The sequence below is a fragment of the Vipera ursinii genome (genome assembly GCF_947247035.1).
Source record: "Vipera ursinii genome assembly, chromosome: 6".
NCBI lineage: Eukaryota > Metazoa > Chordata > Lepidosauria > Squamata > Viperidae > Vipera > Vipera ursinii.
This window is the reverse complement of record NC_139515.1, coordinates 73,231,050-73,253,913: the sequence shown is the minus strand read 5'-3', so window position 1 is coordinate 73,253,913 and position 22,864 is coordinate 73,231,050. Positions and strand designations below refer to the sequence as shown.

Here is a 22,864-nt window from a genome sequence, read left to right as displayed (position 1 = left end):
CACCATGTAGTTTTAAAAATTGAAATGGGTTCATTAAAACAAATTGCAATTTGATAGAAAGTGTTTAGTCTGCATTAAGCAGATTTACATTCATTTCTGAAATTGTGCTCACATTTGAATGGTGATCCGTTTGGCCACTGCAGCAAGAGTTGCACAATGAATGAACTCTCTCTTTTTAACTATCTAGATGTTTTTGTTGTAAATTATTACTATATCACTTAGTTGTATTGTGTCCACAGTTATGGTAATTTTGCAGAACTTCCCGCCATTTTGAGTACTATTCCAAAGCTGAGATAAGATGAATGTAGTTCGAAAAATTCAGAGAGAAGCTCCCCTCAAAATCCTCCCCTCTGGAAAATGCTGCCCCACCCTCTTGGAATGACTACCCCCATTCCATCATCTAAAGATTGCCTACACCTATACTATTGAGTTCATTAAGGGAACAATTTTGGACTTACCTTTACATTTTGGCCCATAGAGATTGTAAAAAAATATAGTAAACGAGCAGTAAGCTACCTCTTTCTTCAGAGTTATGTTCTGCAAAATGATATCTTGAAAGTTTTTTTTTCCTGTTGAATCTTGAATTTATGTGCTATGTATTTAAATGAGGAGGTACAGTACATTCATTTAAGTGTTGCCCATTATTATTTCTGAAGGAAAGAAAGGAAAAATGTTACTTTTTCTGTCTGTCTGTGTCTGCTACTTCACTAACCTGCTGGCTAATCTTTCAGCTGATTTAGTGAGGAATGACTAAAATCGTATTTCTGCAGAAAATTTCAGTATTAAAAAAAATTAAATGTAGAATCCCATGGTTATACTCTGTACTCAGTGTCAACATATATGTTGTTTAATCTATTATAGTGTTTCTCAATTTTAACAACTTCAAGATGCATGACTTTAGCTCCCAGAATTCCTCAGCCAGCATGGGAATTGAAATCCACATATTTTGAAGTAGCGAAGGTTGAGAAACACTGGTCTATGATATCATTTAATTGTAACAGAAGAACATTTGTGTATATTAAGTGTAAGAGCTGAATGCTTGTTTTCTTGCTTCTGAGCAAGTCAGAATGTCAGTTGTTCTACAGTCTCTCACATGATGCCCTCCCATTTTACTAGAATTTACAGTGCAAAATCCAAGACTCAGAAAGATGTGTTTGTTAATGTTAAGGACCCCTTTTCCTACAATGGTAAGACAGAGACAAAGGTCTTCAAGAAGTCCATGGTGATGCTTACAAGTAGGTTGTGAAGGCAAAAGTCTTCTTCATTCTTTAAATTCTAGGGCCTAATTCAATGGTATAATGTCTTTGATTATGGAAATTCTATTTAAAAATTGCATGATGTGTTTAATGCCCTTTTTAAAGTTAGCTAAATCAATGAAAATTTCCACATCTTGAGGTCTGATATGTATACATGAAAAATTATTTTGCTTGTCCCAAATCTACTTGAGATAGTTAACCCAAACTCACCCTAGATTTTAAACATGTTCTAATATGCTAATAATATGCACATCTATGTTATTATAAAAAGCATTGGCAGAATGTGATCTCACTTTTTACTGTGATTTATAAATGAAGATTAGGTGATTGTTTTTCCCCATGGAGTAACAACAAATAGATATATTCCTTATGAGATTGTTGAGATCTGAAAGCAAATTGGTAATGAGGCACAAATAATATGCTGTAGTCTTATTCTGATATTTGTTCCACAAGTGAATATTCTTTAAAATCTGTTAAACAGATTTTAACACAATCCTCATAGTTTAAATCTCCACATTTATGGCAAAACAGAGATATGGACAACTTCAAATGATATATTGTTATATATACATTATTTACTTATATATTTGGAACAAGAACAGTTTAATTCATGTTGATAGCAAACAAAATTTGAGAACCAATGTGTTATGGATTCTATTGGTACCTCAACATCAATGGTAGAAAGTTTTGATTTGCATCACAGTTTTCAGGACATTGGTGAGTAGTCGCTGGAGCAAGAGATATTTTCAGCGGCACACAGTAGTGTGTAAATATCTTTGCCAAATCAGTCTTCCTGGCTCCATCTGGTCTAATTCCTTACATGTCCAGGTGGAAAAACTCTAATTAGTTTTCTTAGTTATCACATTTAAATAATTTTATTTATTATTAAACCTTATTTGCTGCTCCAAACAGTATAACTCTGACTCAATATGCTCCAGATTAAACTGTACTCTTATTAAACTGGACTCAGCCTTCCATCCTTCTGAGGTCGGTAAAATGAGAACTCGAATTGTTGGGGGCAATATGCTGATCCTGTAAATCGCTTAGAGAGGGCTGTAAAGCACTTTGAAGTAATATATAATTCTAAGTGCTATTGCTATTAGTGATAAAGATTCGTGGCAACTATTCTGGCAATTGCTGTTAATGGAGTTTCGCAGTGTTGGCCAATACTCAGGATTTTATTTATTTGCTTCTTTGTTTCTTTATTAAATTTAGAAACTGCTCACCTCACAGAGCAACTGAAGATGTTGGATTAGATGGATTTTTGGTTTAGTATGACTTGATATTTTAGGCAAGAAACTGAGGAGACCATTGCTAGGTCTATCAAGAAACAGGAGAGACCGTATCAACTGTTCATAAAACATTAAAATTAGCATCCTCAGGGACTTCTAGAAGGTTAAGATCTTAACTCTCACCAACAAACAAAAATAGAAAGATAAGTAGAATATCCTACTTATCCTTCCATGTCAAGTGAAGACTGATGATAAACAAACTAGTTAGATGATGAGATGAAAAAGACACAGTGCAGTCTTTTGTTGTAAACATAAAGTGTTTCTTGTGTTTGTACATCACATGTGGCCTTAATATATTATGATTTAGTGGGTTGTGCAACCTGATCTTGACATCCAACTATATAGGCTAGCACTCTCTGTGTTAGGAATGGAAATGAAGCAAATGTGAAAATACAATGTTTCACAGAATGTGCTTCAACATATTTTCTTTGAATAGCATTATTAAGTCATGTAATGACTTCCAACATAATTGAGCTAAGTGTTAAAACATTGCTAATGTCATCACAGTCTGCCTCTTCTCTCTGTAAAAGAAAATAGATATAATTCAGAAAGGAACTCTGACTTGTTCTGAGAAAGGATTTTGTACCTACTCATCTCGGTCTTTTTTCTTCTGCTGTGATCCTTGCATATTGTCAGGACCCACCCCAATCCACATCTTAGGAAAACAAAAACTCTTGGAGTCAGTTCACAAGAAGAACATAGTGGCATTTCCATCCTTTCTAATGAAGAAGTAGAATTATTGGGAAAAAGGATAAAAGGCAAATGTGGGAGAAACAGAAAGAAAATGGTCTTGTGAGATTTAAAAACCCAAAATCTCATACTCAGAACTCGAAGACAAGTCTGGTTAACAAAGGCAAAGATTTATTGAAAAGAAAATTGAAAATAATAAAGAAAATAATAAAGAAAGTGTTTGCAAACGCGGCCTCTTAGACCCTTCCCAAATTGGATTGGGTTCAAAGAGCGCCTTGAGCAAGTTTCAAAGTAGGCATTTTATACTCTTTCACGATACACGCCATTCCTAAGAAGCTTAAGTCATTCTTTGAAGTTGTTTCCTATTTCTAAAAGGGTCCTTCTGACCATTTCCATCTATCCCTTATGATCTTATCTAGATCTTATCTCGTTTACTTGTAATTTCCACCTTGGTTGTAATTTCCACCTTGGGCCTATGTTCTTGTCTCTCGGAAGCTTTTAGCAAGTCCTTGCTGATTACCATTTGTGAGTTCTCTGTCTGAGCAGGAAATAGATAGCCTCACATCTTAGTGTTACATTTGATACAATTTATAAAAGAATAACCTTTATTTATTTTCCTTTAGTCTCTTAGCATGGCCACAATGGAACATGGCGTGTGCTATTCCCTGATCCTTACTGTTAAAGTTAAGGAACGTTGCTGCCATGCTGGTTAGACTGAACAAATAAATATTCAGCAAATAGTTATGGCTCATTTACATTTCTTCAGATTCATACTTTCATATGAAAAACAGGCAGAGAAGATAAACTCCTAAAAACACTTGCCACTTGACAAATGCACGTCAGGCTGAAGGTCAGAAGGCAATCCAAAGTATTTGATGTACTATGGAGCTATCTGTCAACATATGTATGGAGTGATTCCTTGGTTATCCCCCAGAGCCACCTTGAGACCTTGATGTGGATGAAATGTCAGGTAAAAGATTTAAGATTTAAGCTGGTTTGCACAACATACTGTAATATAGTTTTTCTGACTTTAGTTTTGCATGTTGTGTGAACCACATATGTATGTATGTATCACATATGTGTGAACTCAGTTTATAAAATCATGCATATACTCACTGGGTTCCCATATTGCACTAAGACTTAGTTTAGAACTTATCACAATAAGCCAAAACTAAATATATCACATATTTTGTCCAGTGTGTCAATCCACAAAAATGAAAGGATGAATTGGATGAAGCTGCTGGTAAAATTAGGAACATCTTTAAATTATATACACACATGCACACACACACACAAACACAAATTACACACCTATCACAAAGACACACACACATAAATTATATATAAGCATATTTAAATTGCACACCTCAAATTGTACACACACACACACAAATGCTTATTAAACACAAGTACATAGTCCAATTCATTATATTTCGATTCTACAAATTGGGCCAGTATGAAGTAGCTAGAAAATTACTCAGAATGTAAAACTTTAGCTTTGCTGACAGCAGAAATATAGACGCCCATCTTTCAGGCAATGAGATAATAATCTGTGGAGGCAAGTTTTAATGCTTTTTGTATGTATAAGTGCCTTTGCTATGGTTTGTGGGAGGGTGGAAATGGATTCAAATTATACTGAACCAAAGCTAAAGAAACAGAGAACTGTCAAAGAAGTTTATAAGTGATAGATTCTTACAAGAAGAGGTCCATACGTTTATTTATTTATTAAATTTATAGACCACCTATCTCACTAGTTCAGCAACTCTGGGTGGTTTACAAAATAATAAAAAGTAAAAAGTTCTTTAAAAAAACAGAAAAAGATTAAAAGTGAAGAACCAAGAAGATCCATACGTTTATTTATTTATTTGTTAAATGTATAGACCTTCTATCTCACTAGTTCAGCAACTCTGGGTGGCTTACAAAATAATAAAAAGTAAAAAGTTCTTTAAAAAAACAGAATAAAAAGATTAAAAGTGAAGAACCAAGAAGATGGGCAGCCTGGATAAGCATATTCACCTGTCATCCCCCCCACCCCCATGTAGCATACCTCTATTGGGACCCTAGGCTAAACAGCATAGCCATGTTTTAGGCTGTTCCAGAGTGCCGGGGGGGGGGGGAGGTTTAGCAGATCTCATCTCTGAATTAAGAGCACCCCCAGGTAGTGTGTTGCAGTAATTCAGCCAGGAAATGACTAGGGCATGAGTGATTGTGCACAGGGCCTCACGATCCAAGAAACAGCACAACTGGCACACAACATGAAGTTGTGCGAAGGCTCTCCTAGCTCTTGTTAAGCCCTTTTATGTTCTTATGTCATTTTTTCCTTATTTGACAGCTGGAATCTAGGTTCCAACCTGCCAAGAGGCAGGTTGATGCTTATTCATAGGTTTCAAAATAACTTCAGCTCCATTGAAAACAACCCCTCCCCCATAACTTTAGAGATGATCCCTGACATTATGAAAATGTAAGAATTCCACTGCTTTGTCTTTAATATGTATTAATATATTATTATTGGTTTTATATATATAATTTGACAGTGTTCAGATTACTTAATACCAAACAAAAATATATATAAATTCACCATTTATATAAAAATTCAATTTACAAATTCAAATAATCTTCCAGCAATCAAACTATAAGAATATTCTAAAATAACTGAAATTCTTTCTGAAAACCTTCTCCCATCACTTAGAGTCCTTATATATAAAACACCACTATTTATATTTTTTCTAAAACACTAGAGGTTTCTTTTAAATCCTGCTTTTTTTTAAAAAAGTAGAAATAAAAATAATAAATAAATTGCCTTTTGTACTCCATGTAGGTTATTCTCCAACTGCTCTTGAACCTAGTGAGATAAAGGTGGTTGAACACATCCATCTAAATTCTTGAATGCAATTACACTTTTTAAAATAATCAACAAGATTTTTTCCTGAGGGAAATTCTCCCATTTCCAAGTTCTTTAACTGAATACTGAGTTCAGATGATGAAACATTTTTATCATTTTTTTTATCATGTGCCATGATTTTTTTTCCAGGCATCAGTATATAATTATAAATACAGTTACAAATCTGAAATATAAATGACTTTTCTCAGAGCATTACTCAACATTTTACAGTTGTGTTGGTGAAATAGTATTGTGAAATGTAGCACTTTCCTTCTCAAGGTCATTAAATACACCACTACAGTCCTATTTTACTATTGTAATTTGCTTTAACAGTCATACCATATATATGCCATAGGAGGGCAGTGTAGACCTTTATAGAATTTGACAGTGTTCAGATTACTTAACACCAAACAAAAAATTATGTTTATGGCTAATTTAGATATTGATTAGGAACTTGGAAGAAATCTATTTATTGATAGCCTGATTCAAGTACAGTTGAAATCAATCACAGTCCCTTTGCACCTAATATAAATGATTTCATGTTTTTTCAATTCAAGTGTAGCAATTTTTTTTACTAGATTTTGCAATGAAAGAAGCAAAGCCAATTTCTAAACTAAGGTTTAGAAATTAACCCAGTTGATTGTAGTCAAGGATCAATCTTCTTTCCCTTCTGCATCCTATACCAATCCGAGAACCACAGAGGATGACAACTTAGTAGGGCAATAGTAAATACCACTTAGATTAGCAAGCGATCTTTGAGAATACACTTTGAAACTGCCCAACGTTAACTCAGGCTGTTAACTTAGAGCACCTCAGGGATACCTTTAAAATAAGACTTCTGTTTGAAACAGTTGAGTGTTTCTGTCAGCATTTATCAATGCTTTAACCGACTAACCCTCTTGACTTGTAAATAGAGCATGCATTCCTCACTAAATCTCTTCTACCACCTGCCTTGTGTGTTTATTACTTACTAACCTTTTGTGTCATCTCTTTGTATATATGCCTAATTTATCAGTCTCTTGTAGATTGTCAGCAGCCTGCTGCCTCACTACCGCCACACGGCTCACAACTAACCAGGAGGCAACGCTGCCAGACTGTCAGGTAATGTTCTGCTAAATCTCATTTCTTCACCTTTTGGCTTTCTCTGCATGCTATGTAGGGATTCTCATCACCCCTGCATCTATTACTCCCAACATTAATCTCTACTCTGTCTTCCAACTGGCTGCTATCAGTATGTTTGGCAGACCCTTAAAACAAACCAACAGAAAAAGCAAATTAAAATGAATCAAATTTAAAGTTTTGTAATTGATGTGGAAAGATGACTTGTGGTGTGGTGTCCAAGCAGTTAATCATACCTGCATGACTGCAGGGATCATGCAACAATATGTATTAACACATCATGCTTAAAGAAGGTAATATCACTGGACAATAGATAAAATTGCAAAACTTAAGCCATTTCTTTTGGAGACTTGCCTGCACCACTACAATATTCACATGCAGACTACCAAAAACAAAGATGTTAAGTCTACGAATCTGTGGGTAGCAAACAGATTATAGGTAGTCTTCAATTTATGATCAAATTGGGACCAAAATTTCTGTTGCTAAGCAAGGTGATTGCTAAGTGATTTGCACCCTATTTTATGAGCTTTTTTTAAGTGAATCTGGATTCCCCAAGTGACTTTACTTATCAGTAGCCAACAGGGAAGGTCTCAGATGATGATCACATAATCCCAGAATGCTGCAGCTGTTGTAAATAATACATACAGGTTGCCAAGCACCCGAATTTTGATCACATAATTGTGGGGATGTTGCAACAGTCATAAATGTGAAGACCAGTCATCAGTCACTTTTTTCAGTGCCTTGGTAACTTTGAGCGGCTGCTAAATGAATGGTTGCAAATTGAGGACTACCTGTGAAGCCGAGGCAAAAATGTCTGCGTTTTAAAAGAAAATAGCACTGCTGTGTAAGCAAATAGGAATATACAAGGATTAGATCTGTCTTTCTCAACCTTAACCATTTTCAGATAGGTGGATTTCAACTCCCAGAATTCCTCAGCATGGCTGCCTGGAGAGAATTTTGGGAGTTGAAGTCCACAGATCTGAACATGGCCAAAGTTGAAAACAACACAGGATTAGACCATTAAATGTTTAATTTAGGAAGCTATTTAAGTAGCATCTGTGGTACATTCTGGAGCTGAGTTGAGGGGAGGAGTAAAACTGTTGGCTAGCCTTGAATCACTGGAGGAAAATGGCTGAAAGGTGATCCTCCCAAAGCTTTGCAGGGTTTATCTAGAAGTTCTGTTTAAAGTGCATTTGTCTGGTGAGATTCCTATCAATAGGCAATAAACATACCACTCTGATCAGCTTCTTGTGTTGCCTCTGGTTGTGTCTTACAGCAGGGGTCCCCAACCTCCGGGCCGTGGACAGGTACCAGTCCGCAGCATGCCAGCAACCAGTCCGCAGAAACAAGCAAAGCCCCATCCGTGGGATGCAGGCAGCACACAAAACCTCTCCCTCTCCAGTACATGGAAAAATCTTTCTCCACGGAACCGGTCCCTAGTGCCCAAAAGGTTGGGGGCTTCTGTCTTACAGCATCTTGAAGATCGGATATACCTCCTTTTTCCTTTATAGGAAGCACTGTAAGAGTGGGAAAGGAGATGCTGTGCCAATAAAGGAGAATATTTGTAGCTCAGGATTGAAATGAGGGGTCTTGGTGCTCTCTGAGCTTGGTTGTTTCTTTGCAGACCTTTCACTACCCAAGCTAAGTAACATCACCAGCACTGATGATATTGCCTAGTTTGGGTAATGAAACATCTGCAAAAAACCCAACAAAGCTCAGAGAGCACCAAGGACCCCTTGACATGCTGTGGGTGAGAAAGCTCTAAGTTCTATGCTTGGCCTCTCCAGACAGGACTGAGCTTGTGGAATCGTAAAAAGCCACTGAGAGTCAGAACAGGTATGGTTTAGATTGACGGACCAGTCTGAGATGGTATTAGGCAGATTCCTATTTGCACAACATGAAGCAAATGTGGAAAGAGCCGGGTAGGGATTGCACCATGAGAAGGGATGCTGGCTTTTCCTGTTGCCCTGGCCAAAATAAACAAACTCTCAAGGGCTTGTTTGTTCCCAAACAAAATGGGATGAAAAGATTAATCCAATTGCTTTTATTCCCTCTGGGCTATAATTTTAACTGGAACTGGACTCCTGGTGACTGCTTTAAATGTGTGGGCACACCTAGATCTGAGCATGACATTTAAATGGATTATTGCTATATCACTAGAACTGAAGTGGAAGATGAAAGGGCCTTTTTGTGCTTCCCAAAGCCTCAGACAGATGCACCACTGAAATCCAGTTGCATGTCAGCTTTGAAATGGGGAAGACGGGTGAGCCACAAGCCAAGCTTAAAATGGGATTAACATTTGTTTTATTTAAAGAAAACCTGAACTCTACAAAGCCTTAAATTCCAAGCCCCATCTACATGCAAGATACAGTCCCGTTATTTTGTATCATCTAGCGTATTGTGTCGCTATAATAAGCAATTAATTGTGCCTTCAGCCACCTGTACTATCAGGCCCTGTCTATTTAGGTCAGGGGTCTCCAAACTTGGCAACTTTTAAGAACTTGTGGCTGAGGAATTCTGGGAGTTGAAGTCTACAAGTCTTAAAGTTGCCAAGTAGCTGATTTAGCTACTCTCTGGTGTACTGAATTCACACTGAGCCTACTATCTGGGCTGAATAATTTTTGGGTAACATATCATCCTTTTGCCTGATAGATGCATGAGACAGAGCTCCTTGAAATTCATTGAGAGTTGTGTAGTTTACCTGCCAGACATAGTTGAAATGGTTGGTTTGAAAGGAATACAGATGCATTAACCTGTCTCAGTGTTAGATCAGGATTCACCAATCTTGACCACTGGGGTCATATGCAGTCTTTGTATGATAACAGAAGTTAGAATGATCTGTTCCTGTTGACAAAAGACCAAAAGGGAAGGAAGGCAAAGTCCAGTCCATTAGTTCCCACCCATCATTAATCTTAAGAAGTGACTTCATGCCAGAAAAAAATATATCTCCAGTCTTTATTTTAGATATGCAGGAACATGAGACAATAGACACTGTCCTCAGTGACCTTCACTGCTTTATCCATTTTTATAACAGTTAAATTAAAAACAATGCACTGATGATGTTATCTAGTTTGGTAATGAAAGGTCTTCAAGAAAACCACCAAGCTAAGAGAGCACCAAGGACCCCACAGTTGAATCCTGAGTCACAAACATTTTTTCCTATCAGCAAGAATAATTACTTTGTTAAACATTCTGTTAACAAATCATAACAAATTCTCTCCCTCCCTCACCCTCTCTCTCTCACACACACACATCAATTAAACACTGCAGTTGCAACAAACTCATTTTGTTTGGCAGAGCTTGCTAGGAGAATTACAATGGTGCCCAAGGAAATGAATGCACAACAGCAAACATAATTGCACACACTCAAACAAGGAACAGTGGTGATATAGAAAAATGGATTCTAGCTGAATGTTAAGAAAAAAAATCCTAATAATATGGAACCAGTGACAGAAAGATGGTGGGTTCCTCTTCAAACTGAAGCTGGAAAAGTCACCTGGGAAAGTATTGCAGAGCAGGATTAAAATAAAAAAATCATTATGTCAGGATGGGAAATAGGCATTGCTTTCCTCTATTTCCAGCTATCTAATCAGCGAATCAGAAAAACCGCAAATTTTGCAATCTAAAAATTCAGTGACTATCTTTATTCTTATTTATTAATTCAAATAAAAGTAAAAAAAATAAGAATATGGTGTTTAGATGAGCTACACAGCAATCTTCTTCAGTCTATTGTTATCCACTCTCTTGGATTTATTTCTGAACACCATTCTAATTTTTACCTAGAAATTCAAAGCATCTGGAATGCATTGGTTGAGAAATATTATATGGAGAATTATCTTCTAGTGTTTTCTCCCCGGCCCGATTGTATGTTTTTTTTAACTGTCAATAAATGATACAATTAGGTACAACTTCAGGGTGCAGTACTAGTTAAACATTTTATTGTTTACTCATTTTATGAAATTGTTTGCAAAGATGCAGCAAAAATGATATGTGTATGCTCTCTACTTAATGAGTTGGAAATCTTGTTTAGAAATACTAAGATAAAGTGGCTTTATCATAATCCTTGAGGGGAATTGGACTAAAGCATTCCTTTCCTTATCTTTGTAGTAAGCCAGATTATGTTGCACAATGTTCTTGTTTAATGATGGGATAGGAGATACTTTGTGGATAGAGTCTCTAACTATTTCCATGCTTATGTAGACCATGCCGTAAATGGAATTGATTATGTCCCATTAAGTTATCGTTGACTCTTGGAGACCACATAGTTAGATTTTTCCCCATTATGATCTGTCCCTAACCTGATGTTTTTCAGGTCTTCTCATATGTGGAAAGTTCTAAAATACTTCAAAGGATTTATTTTGCTTTGAAATGTGACTTTCTAGCATGAGCTATTTCCTGCAGTTTTCCTACATGAATGCTCAGGGAAGCTTATTGCTCCAAACCTGGACAATACTGCTGCTTCAAAAATGTATTTATTTATGAAACAAATTTACATGGATATTTATCTAACTGATAGAACTCTAGGCATGATATTGAACTGCAGTCTCATTTGAGAATTTCAAAACAGTAGATTGTAAGGCATCCTATTGTTTGGCAAATCCTTTATATTTTTATCTGCACAATAGTTATATGACTATATTCCATAATTAAACTTCCAGAATCTTAGCTGTTATATAGGATTCAATCTGAGTCAGCCACAAAAAAAAAGGTTTATTCTTCCAAGCCCATCCTCAGGAAACTTCTCTCTCTCCAGAATGCGTGCGCTGGGCTTTTCTAGGCGTTGTATTTATATGGTGCCTGGTTTTATGTGGCTTTTTAGCTGTTCTGTTTATATTTCAATATATTTTTTCAAAATATTTTAAGGAACTACAAAATAAGTTCTTTAGCCTACCTTGGATATGATATGACCTACTGAGAGAAGACTGTATGTTCCATCAAAATAACTTTTGGTTCCATAAGGAATGGACAGAGCCTCTTTTAGTTGTTGGGCAAGATAGCTAACTGCTCTGGAGTCACTCACCAAGCAGGCCTCAGCTAAAATATTAACTATTAACAGATATTTCATTGCTGTAATTCCATTCTGTAACACTGTATATCTGTATCTGAGAAAGCCATATTTCTGCACATCACATGGTTGTGATGGAACGAAAAAGTAAGTCAGGAAAAATTAGAAGATGCAATCTGAAGCAATTTGTAAAGATACTTATTTTGTACTGTAAAATTGTTAACTGGTTTTATGTTGTTCTTGATAACTATCCTAAATTTTTTATCTTCATTTGTTTGATTTTAAAGTGCCATTAGATCATCCTTTCTCATTTGGACAAAAGCAAACTGTTACATTAATACATGTTTATTTTTTTTCTCTATTCCTTTAAACTTGCAACTTTATGGCATGTTAATTTTAGCTCTGCTAATTGTCATGTTTGTGCTTTAAAAATATTAAGTCAGTGGGAGTGTGCCCCAGACTGCTAGTTCCCTATTGATATTAGCTACTGAAAAGCAGCAAACTATTTCCTTCCTTCAGTGATGGACTAATTATGGAAAAAGAATGGGCAGGGGTTGCCTTGTGAAGAAACAAGGGTCACATACAGCTTGGGGGTTCTTCACCTGAGTCTTAAAATGGTGTGATCCATGATGTCAACTGTTTTTTCTAATGGTTAGAGTTCCTTGAAGCAAGTTTTGCTGCAATAGGTCCATTTGTATTGTTTTTACTATGTAAGTGAGAAAGAAAAAAGGAAAGACAAAGAAGAGAAAAAATAGTTCCACAAAAGTATACCAACCAATACTTCAGATATATTATTTTCATGTTGCAGAATTAACATTTTGATGTTTTTATGTAATATAAAAAAAGAAATTAAGTTTTTAAACGCAGACGTACAGTTTGCATCCCAAAAATGCTCTAAATCAGGGGTGTCAAACTGGTGGCCCACGGACCAGATGCACAGGCCACGCCCACCTCAGCTCTGCAAAGGCAAAAAAGTCACAATACATCACAATACTTCACATGACACCATCGAGTTTGACACTCATGCTCTAAATAGAGGATCTGGTGCAAAAGGCTTGTTCAAATATAAAAGAGAATTTGTCAGATCACTGGATTAATCACTGAGAATTTGTTTCACTTCAACTTTGTAGTGAAGATAGTTTTGTAGACATAAATTATCTATTTCTGCAATCCTGTTAGTTCCTAATCCATTGATACACAGTTCAGAATTATAAAATTAGGCTTAGAAATCAATGAGTTTTGTGGAACAAAATTAATGTGTGACTCAATTGCTTCTAGAAGATATCACTGCACCCATAAATGTCCTTCTGAAAAGCTGTGTCCAATAAATCCAAAATAGTGCAAATAATTTAAAATGCATAGAAATATAACATACGTACAGATCTGAAGCAGACATTTCATTTCCATGCATCCTTGTATTTTTAACATCTAATTTAAAGTGTTTTGATTTCCTCTAAAAATAATTGTTACAGGCTACAGCTGTATTATTTGGTGAAGAACATGTTAAATCTTCCAGTGTAGAGCAGGGTCTGAAGATTGCTGGCCAAAATCTATATGTCAACAGGTGTTTCAAATAAAGCTATTTCCACTTCATAATTTTCCATAAATGATTCTGGATTGCAATATATGGATAACAGACTTCAAAATTGTTGATACTCCTTGGAATTCTTACAACAGCAACAGCAATAAAAATGCTTATTTAGAAACATCTAATTATGAATGTTTGGGCTAAATCATCTTTCCCATCTATTCCAAGATGGTTTAGAAGGCTGTTTAAATTAAGTTAACATCATATAATTTCTTCTGGTTTCATTGTAAATATGGCACTGATGGCTCGGTGTTTGTCTTCTATGTGCACATACGGTTACTTCCATATAATTTAAGAATTATAGGTAGATGCAGAATAATTAAAATACCATGAAGGTGCAAAGTGTCACTGGTCTCCATGATAACAGTTTTTTTCTTTGCACATTTCTTACTTTGACATGTATTTTAAATAGCTGCTTTTTTCATTCCAGTCCTGATGTAGCTCTTCCAGAAGAACAGCCACATTCCAGCTCTCAATATACCCCTGTCAGCTGTCTACTTAAGCCTCCTCCTTAACATCGTGCTTCATTTGCAATTTAAGAGTTGGGGGAAATCTAACCACATGGACTGAATTCGAGTTCTGACAGCAAAGGAACAGTTTGTATCAAGCATGACTGCCTTGTTGCTGCACCATGTACAGTCTTAACAAAGGAAGGCATGTGGAAAAGCTTAAAGCACAGTGCCCAGACTGCTGAAAATCTTCAAGGTTCCTCAGTGTACATCACCTGATCAAAACTACACAACGGAAGTCAAACTTATTCCTTCCAGTTGTTTGGCTAAAACTACTAATGTGCTGGGAACCTAGACTCCTACCGAAATAAAGCAAAGAAAGTACAGTACAAATCTTATTTTGCTCATTCAGCTCAAGCTACTGACTCCATGTTTCTTTCTGAGGTTTAAATAGCATTTTATTTTATTTTTTCCTGACATATTTGCACCAAAAATATGGTTATTAGAAATGACGCATTGATGGATTTCTTCCACTTTTTTTAAAAGGAATATAGAGATAATTTACATTGAGATTTGTTTTTTTCCCCAGTTAGGATTTGTTTTTATTTTTAAATTTAAAGATGTATACATTTTATTTGGAGATAGCTCACCTTGGGCAAAATACAACCCGGTGTTGGTTTGTTTTATTGCACAACATTGTAGAAGATACATTGAAATGAATGTGTACTTGGGGGGGGGGAATGCAGAGGAAGTTGGGTGTGCCAAAATTAAAATGAATAGGCACACAATGAAGCACTTAAATTGCATTGATTTCAACAGAATTCTGGCATGCCTGATTTTCTCTGAACTGTGTCTTTTGACTGGTACTACAGCACTCAGCTGCATTGGCATTGTTTACATAGTTGTTTTATACAATACTGTATTAGCTGCTGGTTCCTTTATATCAGGGGTGTCAAACTGCCGGCCCGCAGGCTGGTTGCATCATACGGAGGCCGTGCCCACCTCAGCTCCAGCAATGCAAAAAAAGTCATGATACGTCACGTCATGACATGTCACATGACATGGCAAGTTTGACACCCGTGCTTTATACCTTCAATCTGATTAAGCCTGAAAGGGGGTTTTATTGAAAAATATATGTATAACTCTTTCCTTGTGCTTATTTTTGTGTTTCAGGGTATCATTTTGTTTTAAAGATCCTTCCTTTTTTTTCTGGGCAAGTTAATGACTTGGTGCTTTTTTTTCTGTTTTACTGTTTGGTATCCAGACAAAAGAAAACAATTCAAATGAACTTGAAGTAAACATACTATATTTTATGATAATTGAAAAGTGCAGGATGCATTTCGCTTTACTCCCAAATCCAGTATTATCAGACTAGGGCAGTGATGGTGAACCTTTTAGAGACCAAGTGTCCAAAAAACGGTCCCACCCACCTGCCCCCGCTCCACCCCATCCCATCTGTTTTGCCCCCACACTGGCCCCGCCCATCCACAGGGCCACCCACTGCCTCCACAGATTGCCCAGACGGTCCAGCAGCAGCATCTGTGCGCGATGGGGCATGAGGGTGGAGTCTTGTCCTGGCTGCCCGGCTGCCATGTCCTTGGCTGTGCTGCTCCACGTGGGCTGTGCTCAGGGGTGACTCTCCGGGGGGGCTGCTGGTGAGGAGGGGGGCCACAGGGGGAGGTGAGGCTGGGGCGATGTTGCGAGTGCCCACAGAGAGGGCTCTGAGTGCCGCCTCTGGCACTCGTGCCATAGGTTCGCCACCACTGGACTAGGGCCTTCCTTTGGTAAAATCTAGTGGAGTGGAATATCAGATGACCAAAATAAGTGCATTTGGTGGTGAATTGAGCAAAGGAAGTGGGATCTGTATCTTGGATTGAAGAACATAGTTTTAGATTCTTGCTTTTAGAGATGTCAGCAATTTTTATTCTAGCCCATTCCATAACAAATAACTCAGGTCAGAGCACACAGGTTGTTTCTGCATGGCTTGGCGTTCTTTCTTCAAGTATTTCTCCAATAAATTTGAGAAATGCTGGGTATGAAAGAAAAAGAAGGATAACTACATTGTTTTGCACAATGCTCAGAAGAAAGATGGCTTACTTGCAAGATTTCAAGTTATTACTTTGGGCTTCTGCTGGGTCTCTCAGTTATACTGTTACCAATTTCTCCTGTTGGTGGAATTCTTATTCTGAGTCAGATAGCCTTAATACATTATAACAAGGAAGAGCTAAGTAGATCCAGGTCTCTTCGTTCCATCTCTGCAGTGCTGATAAGAATTAAAAGACAGAAATTGTAAGATAACTGGGGAAATCATCCATTCTGAAAGATATCAGATCATCTGGAGTGACTTGACATCAACCCCCCCCTCCAAAAAAAAATCTTAAAGAAAATGCTTGTTCTTAGAATACATACCAAAAAGGGGGAAGAAGTAAGGGGGATCTTCAGCCAAGGGAACTATGAAGTTTAAGCAGTCATCTTTGTGCCTAAAAATAAATATCATTGAAAACAAGGTGCTAAAAACAGGATAAGCCTAATCAGCAATTGATGTAATGTGGAGCAGTTGAAGTTTTGCCAAGAGACAGTGGTTTAAGTTACCAATGAAATCCACAAACTTGAAAGCAACCTCCAGTGTCCTAGTGACAAACAGCACGATAGGGCATTGACTAGATGGAAATAAATGACCTCCATGCGACAGTCCAAATGATGCATTGCTCTGTTGCTAGAACTGTAGGAGCTAATGGCTCTCATTTAGTGTGCTTCCATGTTGCTTCTCTTGTGCTACATTGAGCAGTTAAATGCTTCACTTCATGTTCATATCTAGCAAGGGAATATTTCAGCATCTCCTAGGGTTGCCATTGCCAACTTTGCATTGGGTTATATTGACTGTTAGTCATCAAGCAGAAGTTTCTGGCTGAATTGAGAGTTCCTCAAGATTGCCAGGAACTTCAACCATTCATCTCACTTTAACAGTCATCCTAAATTTGATAATGTTGTTTTTGAACAAGTGTGATTTCCATCCAGGAACAGAAGTTGCAGCTAATATTGGTGAACAATGAAAAGAGTCCTATGGAGAGTTTTGTTGTAGTTTTTCTTGTGGATAATGCAAATTAATTTATGCATGTTGTTTTGCAAGAGAGAAGCACATGATTTCTAACCAGTGAAATCAAAAGGCCTTAAAAGTACTTAGAAATGATTGGATCATACCTTCACTTTGATTTGTATTCTATTAAAAATGATTTCAACTGACCTAATGTATACCTCAGAATAACTGTTAGATCAAACTGTCCATGTAACTGAGCTGTGACTATAGGTCCTACAACATATGCTATGCTATAGTGACTAATCTCATTCTTGCCTTTTTTGGTACTATATTTTGCAAAAAATATATATATTTAAGTAATTTCAGGCTGCAGTCCTATGAATGCTCACTTTAGGAAAAGTTGTGCTGAAAAGTAAAAAAAAATGGAATTGCTCGAACATAAATTTCACTTACCGCTGTACAGATTATGGGCTCATACCTGAGTAACTGTGCTAAAATATCAGGTTCTTTTTTTAATATGGGTTATACTTCATAGCTGGAAATAAACCTTTATTATCTTCATGAAATGTCCAGAGTATTCAAAATACTGGAAATACACTATAGTCAGCCATATATCTCCCAAGCCTTTCTTTTTAAAATTTTGGTGGATAATTTTAAACATTTGAATATTGAAAGTATGGGTCCAGTCCAGAGATAGGCAAGCATACATTTTCCAATTCAAATCTAGAAACAGATGAGAAAGACAGTGCATTCACAATACGAAGAGCGATGAGGGAAGAGAGTCTGCTCTGTATTTTGCACATATGTGCACACATTTAAATTGGCTTAGCTGGACATGGAAACATCCAACATCAATTTTCAATGAGTTAAGATTTGGACTTTTGTGCAGTTTCACTTTTTTTCTTGTCTGTAGCAGGGTGAATTTGTGTATTAAAAAAAGGAAACATCCAGATTTTTTACTGCTATGTCAAGTGATGAAAACTCAAGATCTAGAAAGTTCTCAAATGAGAAAAATGACAGAATATTACAAAGAAAATAACAGTATTCAGAAGGTCTTTTAGTAAAAAAAAATCATAGTTATTCGTTCTTTGGAAGGAATCTTTTAGTAATGGAAAAAGTCCAAAAGGGAGTATTTTCTAAACGTGATTATACTCTACCCAACCTTTTTTTTTTTTGCTTAATTGAACTTTACTGGAATTAATTACATAGGACTAAGCCTAACTGCACAGCTGGAGAGGAGTAAATCTTTTATTGTGGGGGTCTAATGTTATCCTTTTATCAGTAAAGCCAATAAAGCCTCAAGTTGTTACCTAATCTCTAAGAAAGGTATATATGATTTTCTAATTGATTCTTTTATTTCATGATTTCTACAGCTATTCCATTTTTTTAATTATCTTTCCTTCCTTATGAAATATTTGTTTTAATGTTCCAAGTGCTGAGTTGCTTCATTAAAAGCACAGTGATTTTCTTCCTTATATCTTGTCTTAAAAATTATATTTTGTTCTTCAGGTCTTTCTCCAATTTTCTATCTGTTAAAGCTAAACGAGACAGAGTACTCAGAATGTTTCTGGCATTTGACTTTTTTTAAAAAATTATCCTGTGTATAAAATTTAAAAAAGCAATTAATTGCATTGGCCTCAGGGCAGAATGCATCTGAATATGCAATATAATAAAAAGCTTGCATGACGTAATTTCACATACCCTTTTCAATCATCTATAATAAAGCTAGAGGATTTTTATTTCATGAAGATTTCTCTTTCCCTTTTCCTGCATATTGGAAATGCAAGGCCAGTATAACTTTGTGAAGAGCCATATTGCCTAAAACTTCCATCTATTTTAATTTCCCTTCTACAGAGCTCTTGAAATCCTCTCTATTAAATTGGAAGGCAACATGGTGATAACTGACAACATACAAAAGAAAAAAAATAGATGTGTATTACTGTGATTGTTGCTGTGTTAATTTGCTATAAGACTCTGGATGTATAGGGGTCTTGTTTTTCAGATAGCATCTTTACATAAAAATATATCTGCTGCTCTTTATTATGGGGCAGTGTGATGGCTCAACAACCCAGGTTTGAGATCTGAGCATTGTGTGATGCGGTGAGCTCCCGTCTTCGCCTAGCTCTTGCCCAGCAGTTTGAAAGCAAGCAAATGCGAGTAGAGAAATAGGTACCACTTCCGTGGGGAGGAAACAGTGTTCTGCAATGTCATGCTGGTCACATGACCATAGAAACATCTTTGGACAGCACTGGGTCAACAGCCCTTGAAATGGAGATGAGCACCACCCCTACAGTCGGTTATGACTAGGAGAGTAAAGTCTGTGGGGGCTCCTTTTCTGTCCATTATTATGCACTAAAAAAAAACAGCAGTGGCAAGTTTTTATATTTTGCAGTATAAATCACTTATTTTGTTGAAACCTTGAGTTCATTATTAAAACTGTTTTGAAATTTGTCACAAGTGTTTGATACCAAGTGGAATAATTCTGCTAACCAGCTATGTGAGTTTGATGAGGGGGAGAAATAAAAATAATCTAGCTTTTAAAAATTTATTCATGGGTATGGCTTTGTGTACCATATCTCTGATTAAATGGAAGTGCACCCTCACTAGTTTTTGATCCTGCATTTCAAACCTTTTGGTTTGACTGTTAAAGGATTAATTCAACCGTCCCTTTGTTCAAAATACTTTAAATCCTGATGTTTTGTGACTTTTGTAATCTCTGAATGTTTCCCTTTGCATGAATGTTTCTTAACTAATCGACCACACACAAAAAAATGTATTGTGTTATATTCCAAATGGTTTTGAAATGCTGGTGAAGTTTGTGTTAAACATGATTGTATACTTAAATCTGCCTGCTGTGGAGGTTGGCTATTTCTAAACGGAAATGATACTGTTATAAAATTTTGAGGTTGAATGATTATTTCTAGATGGTGAAAACAAATAGATGTGCTCAATGATTTAAAGATTGAATGTTAGGAATTCTTGTGTTGCAACCACTGGTTTTAAGGAAAGTATATTGACTAATTCTCAATTCTAGAACCATGTGCTTATGAAACCTCTTGATATAATTCAGGTTGAATGGTTGGAAATTAAGACACTCCAGAACTGAATAAATTAAATTAGGAGCTTATATATGATTCTTACTTACATCATTATGTCCAATTAAAATTATGATGTAATGCATAAGTATCCCACTAAATAAATGGGTCATTTTTTGTTCACCGAACTGTGCTGTCCCTGCTTTGATGAATTCCTACATATTCATGAGCTCTCTGCCAATGGAAGGAACATCTATGCAGAAATCCAGAGGACATCAGAATTCACAAGACATTTTCAATACCTCACCAGCTAATATTTGCAAATCTCATTTGTTCTATTTTTACTACAGTTTCAGATATGTAACCAGAAAAAATATATTTAATTGCTCCATTTTTCAGCTGATAGACAGATGAAGTCCAGATCAAGCCACAATCAAAATAACACAGCTAATCCTTAATCTTGACGGGGACAGATTAAACATAGCCTGAATGTTGTTTAGACAAACCCCTCATCTCCTTCTCCTGAGCTCATGTAATGCAGGTTCCTCTTGCAAGGAATCTGATTTTTCTTGCGCAGGAGAAAATGGGGAGGAATTGTTTTCCATCAAAAGGCAGGACTTCAGCAGAGTGTTGAATTTTTCCTTTTAGTCTCTTCCTTATCTGGCCAGCTGGAAAGAACAGTAAGCAAAATCCAGCCCTAACCCCATATTATTACTTTAAATATAGCAATAGCATTTAGACTATTTAGATGGCCTTGCAGCCATCTCTAAGCGGTTTACTGAGTCAGCATATTGCCCCCAACAATCTGGGAACTCATTTTACCATCCTCGGAAAGATGGAAGGCTGAGTCAACCTTGAGCAGGTGAGAATCAAACTGATATATATCTATATCTGTATCTGTACCTATATTTATGTCTCTATATATCTATATCTATATACATATACATACATACATACAGATATATATAGACACACACACACACAGTCTCTCTCTCTCTCTCTCTCTCTCTCTCTCTCTCTCTCTCTCTCTCTCTCTCTCTCTCTCTCTCTCTCTCTCTCTCTCTCTCTCTCTCTTCAAGCAAACAGCTCCAACCAGCCACTCTTATCCTTTCTATCTGCCTGGCCTGCTTCAAGCAAACAGCTCCAGCAAGCTACTTCCCCCCTCCCCCTCCCCCTCCCCCCCCCTCTCTCTCTCTCTCCCTCCCTCCCTAGCAACTACTATCACTCTCTCTATCCCTCCCCCTCTCATCTGGCTTGCCTGTAACAAAGCAAAAAAAGCAAATGCAAAAACCCCAGCTTCTTACTCTCTCTTCGATCAGAAACCCCAGCTTCTTACTCTCTCTTCGATCAGCTGGCTCAGAATGGCAAGCTCCACCAAACCTTCTCTCTTCCTCCCTTCTATTGGCTTCCTCCTCCTTTTTCTTCCCTCCTCCAAGCCACGCCCCACCACCAGACCCATGGCAGCTCCTCATCTTCCTGCCTAATCAGCAGGGTTCCTGCAAAGCCTCTCAGCTGGTCCCATTCTCACCCCAACTCTGCTACATATGGAATAAGACCTGTACTGACAACAAATTTAATTCTAGCCGTTTTCCCTTCTGTTTATTAAATATATTGGTGCATTCTCAAGTTCATGGCAGACCCAGTTGAATGCTTGTCCTGAATACTTGACTTATGAGGTTGTGTGTTTTGCACAAGAAAACCAAAGAAACAAAGGCTACTGCAGTGGTTATTTTGTCTAAAATCCCCACCATCTATATCAGTGTTTTTCAACCTCAGCAACTTTAAGATAACTTTGATACATACTTGGTGGGAAATTCTGGTAGTTGAAGTCCATACATCTTAAAAGTTGCTGAGTATGGGAAGCACTGATCTATATGATCACTGGGATTTAGCTTTTCCCACTCTTCTGTTTCACCCCATCACATTATGACTCAGGTGCTGGATTTGAACAACACAGGAAGTATTTACATGACCTGGGCTTTACATCAACGAGACCTCCCTTTCTCTGTGCCTCTGTGACATTTGGACAGGGTCAGGCTGGGAAGGGTTGAAAGAAAAAATGGGGGATCTACTACTGTGGGGGGTGGGGGTGGAAGAAAGTGAAGTAATAAGAAACACTGGGAGCCAGTTTTGTGTAAGGCATTAGGCTAGAAACCAGGAGACTGGTGAGTTCTACTCCTATTTTAGATACAAAGCCATTTGGGTGACCTTGGGCCAACCACTTTCTCTCAGCCCTACTTAGGAAGCAATGGCAAACCACCATTGAAAAAAATTGCCAAGAAAATAGCAGGGACTTCTGTAACTTATAGTTTACTACATTTTATCAGCTCAGCTAATTGTGGATTATTTGATAAACCAACACTAAACCATCATGACTTAGCATAAAACTGCAGAGCTTTTGCCAATTCAAGAACTATCCCTGGCTTTGCATACACTAAAAGTGGGTTTAAAACTACAAATTAACTCCTTAATTCCAATCTGTTCAACTCTGCCCCATTCCCCCCCCCTTTTT

At 37.0% G+C, this 22,864-nt stretch overlaps 1 protein-coding gene across 7 annotated transcripts in view; it reads left to right on the top strand.

Annotated features, from left to right (window-relative positions):
* BICD1 (BICD cargo adaptor 1) overlaps positions 1-15,681 on the top strand; it is a 134,486-nt gene extending 118,805 nt beyond the window's left edge. For 4 of the 7 annotated variants that reach the window (XM_083365158.1, XM_083365155.1, XM_083365154.1 and 1 more), the window contains 2 exons: positions 7,145-7,220; positions 14,262-15,681. In XM_083365158.1, the coding sequence (XP_083221284.1) occupies positions 7,145-7,220; positions 14,262-14,346 (161 nt within the window). In that variant the 3' untranslated portion in view covers positions 14,347-15,681. Of the gene's footprint in view, positions 1-7,134; positions 7,221-8,514; positions 8,689-14,261 lie in introns of all 7 variants that reach the window. The other 3 variants (XM_083365151.1, XM_083365157.1, XM_083365156.1) reach the window with 3 other exon arrangements.
* The last annotated feature ends 7,183 nt before the right edge of the window (positions 15,682-22,864 follow it).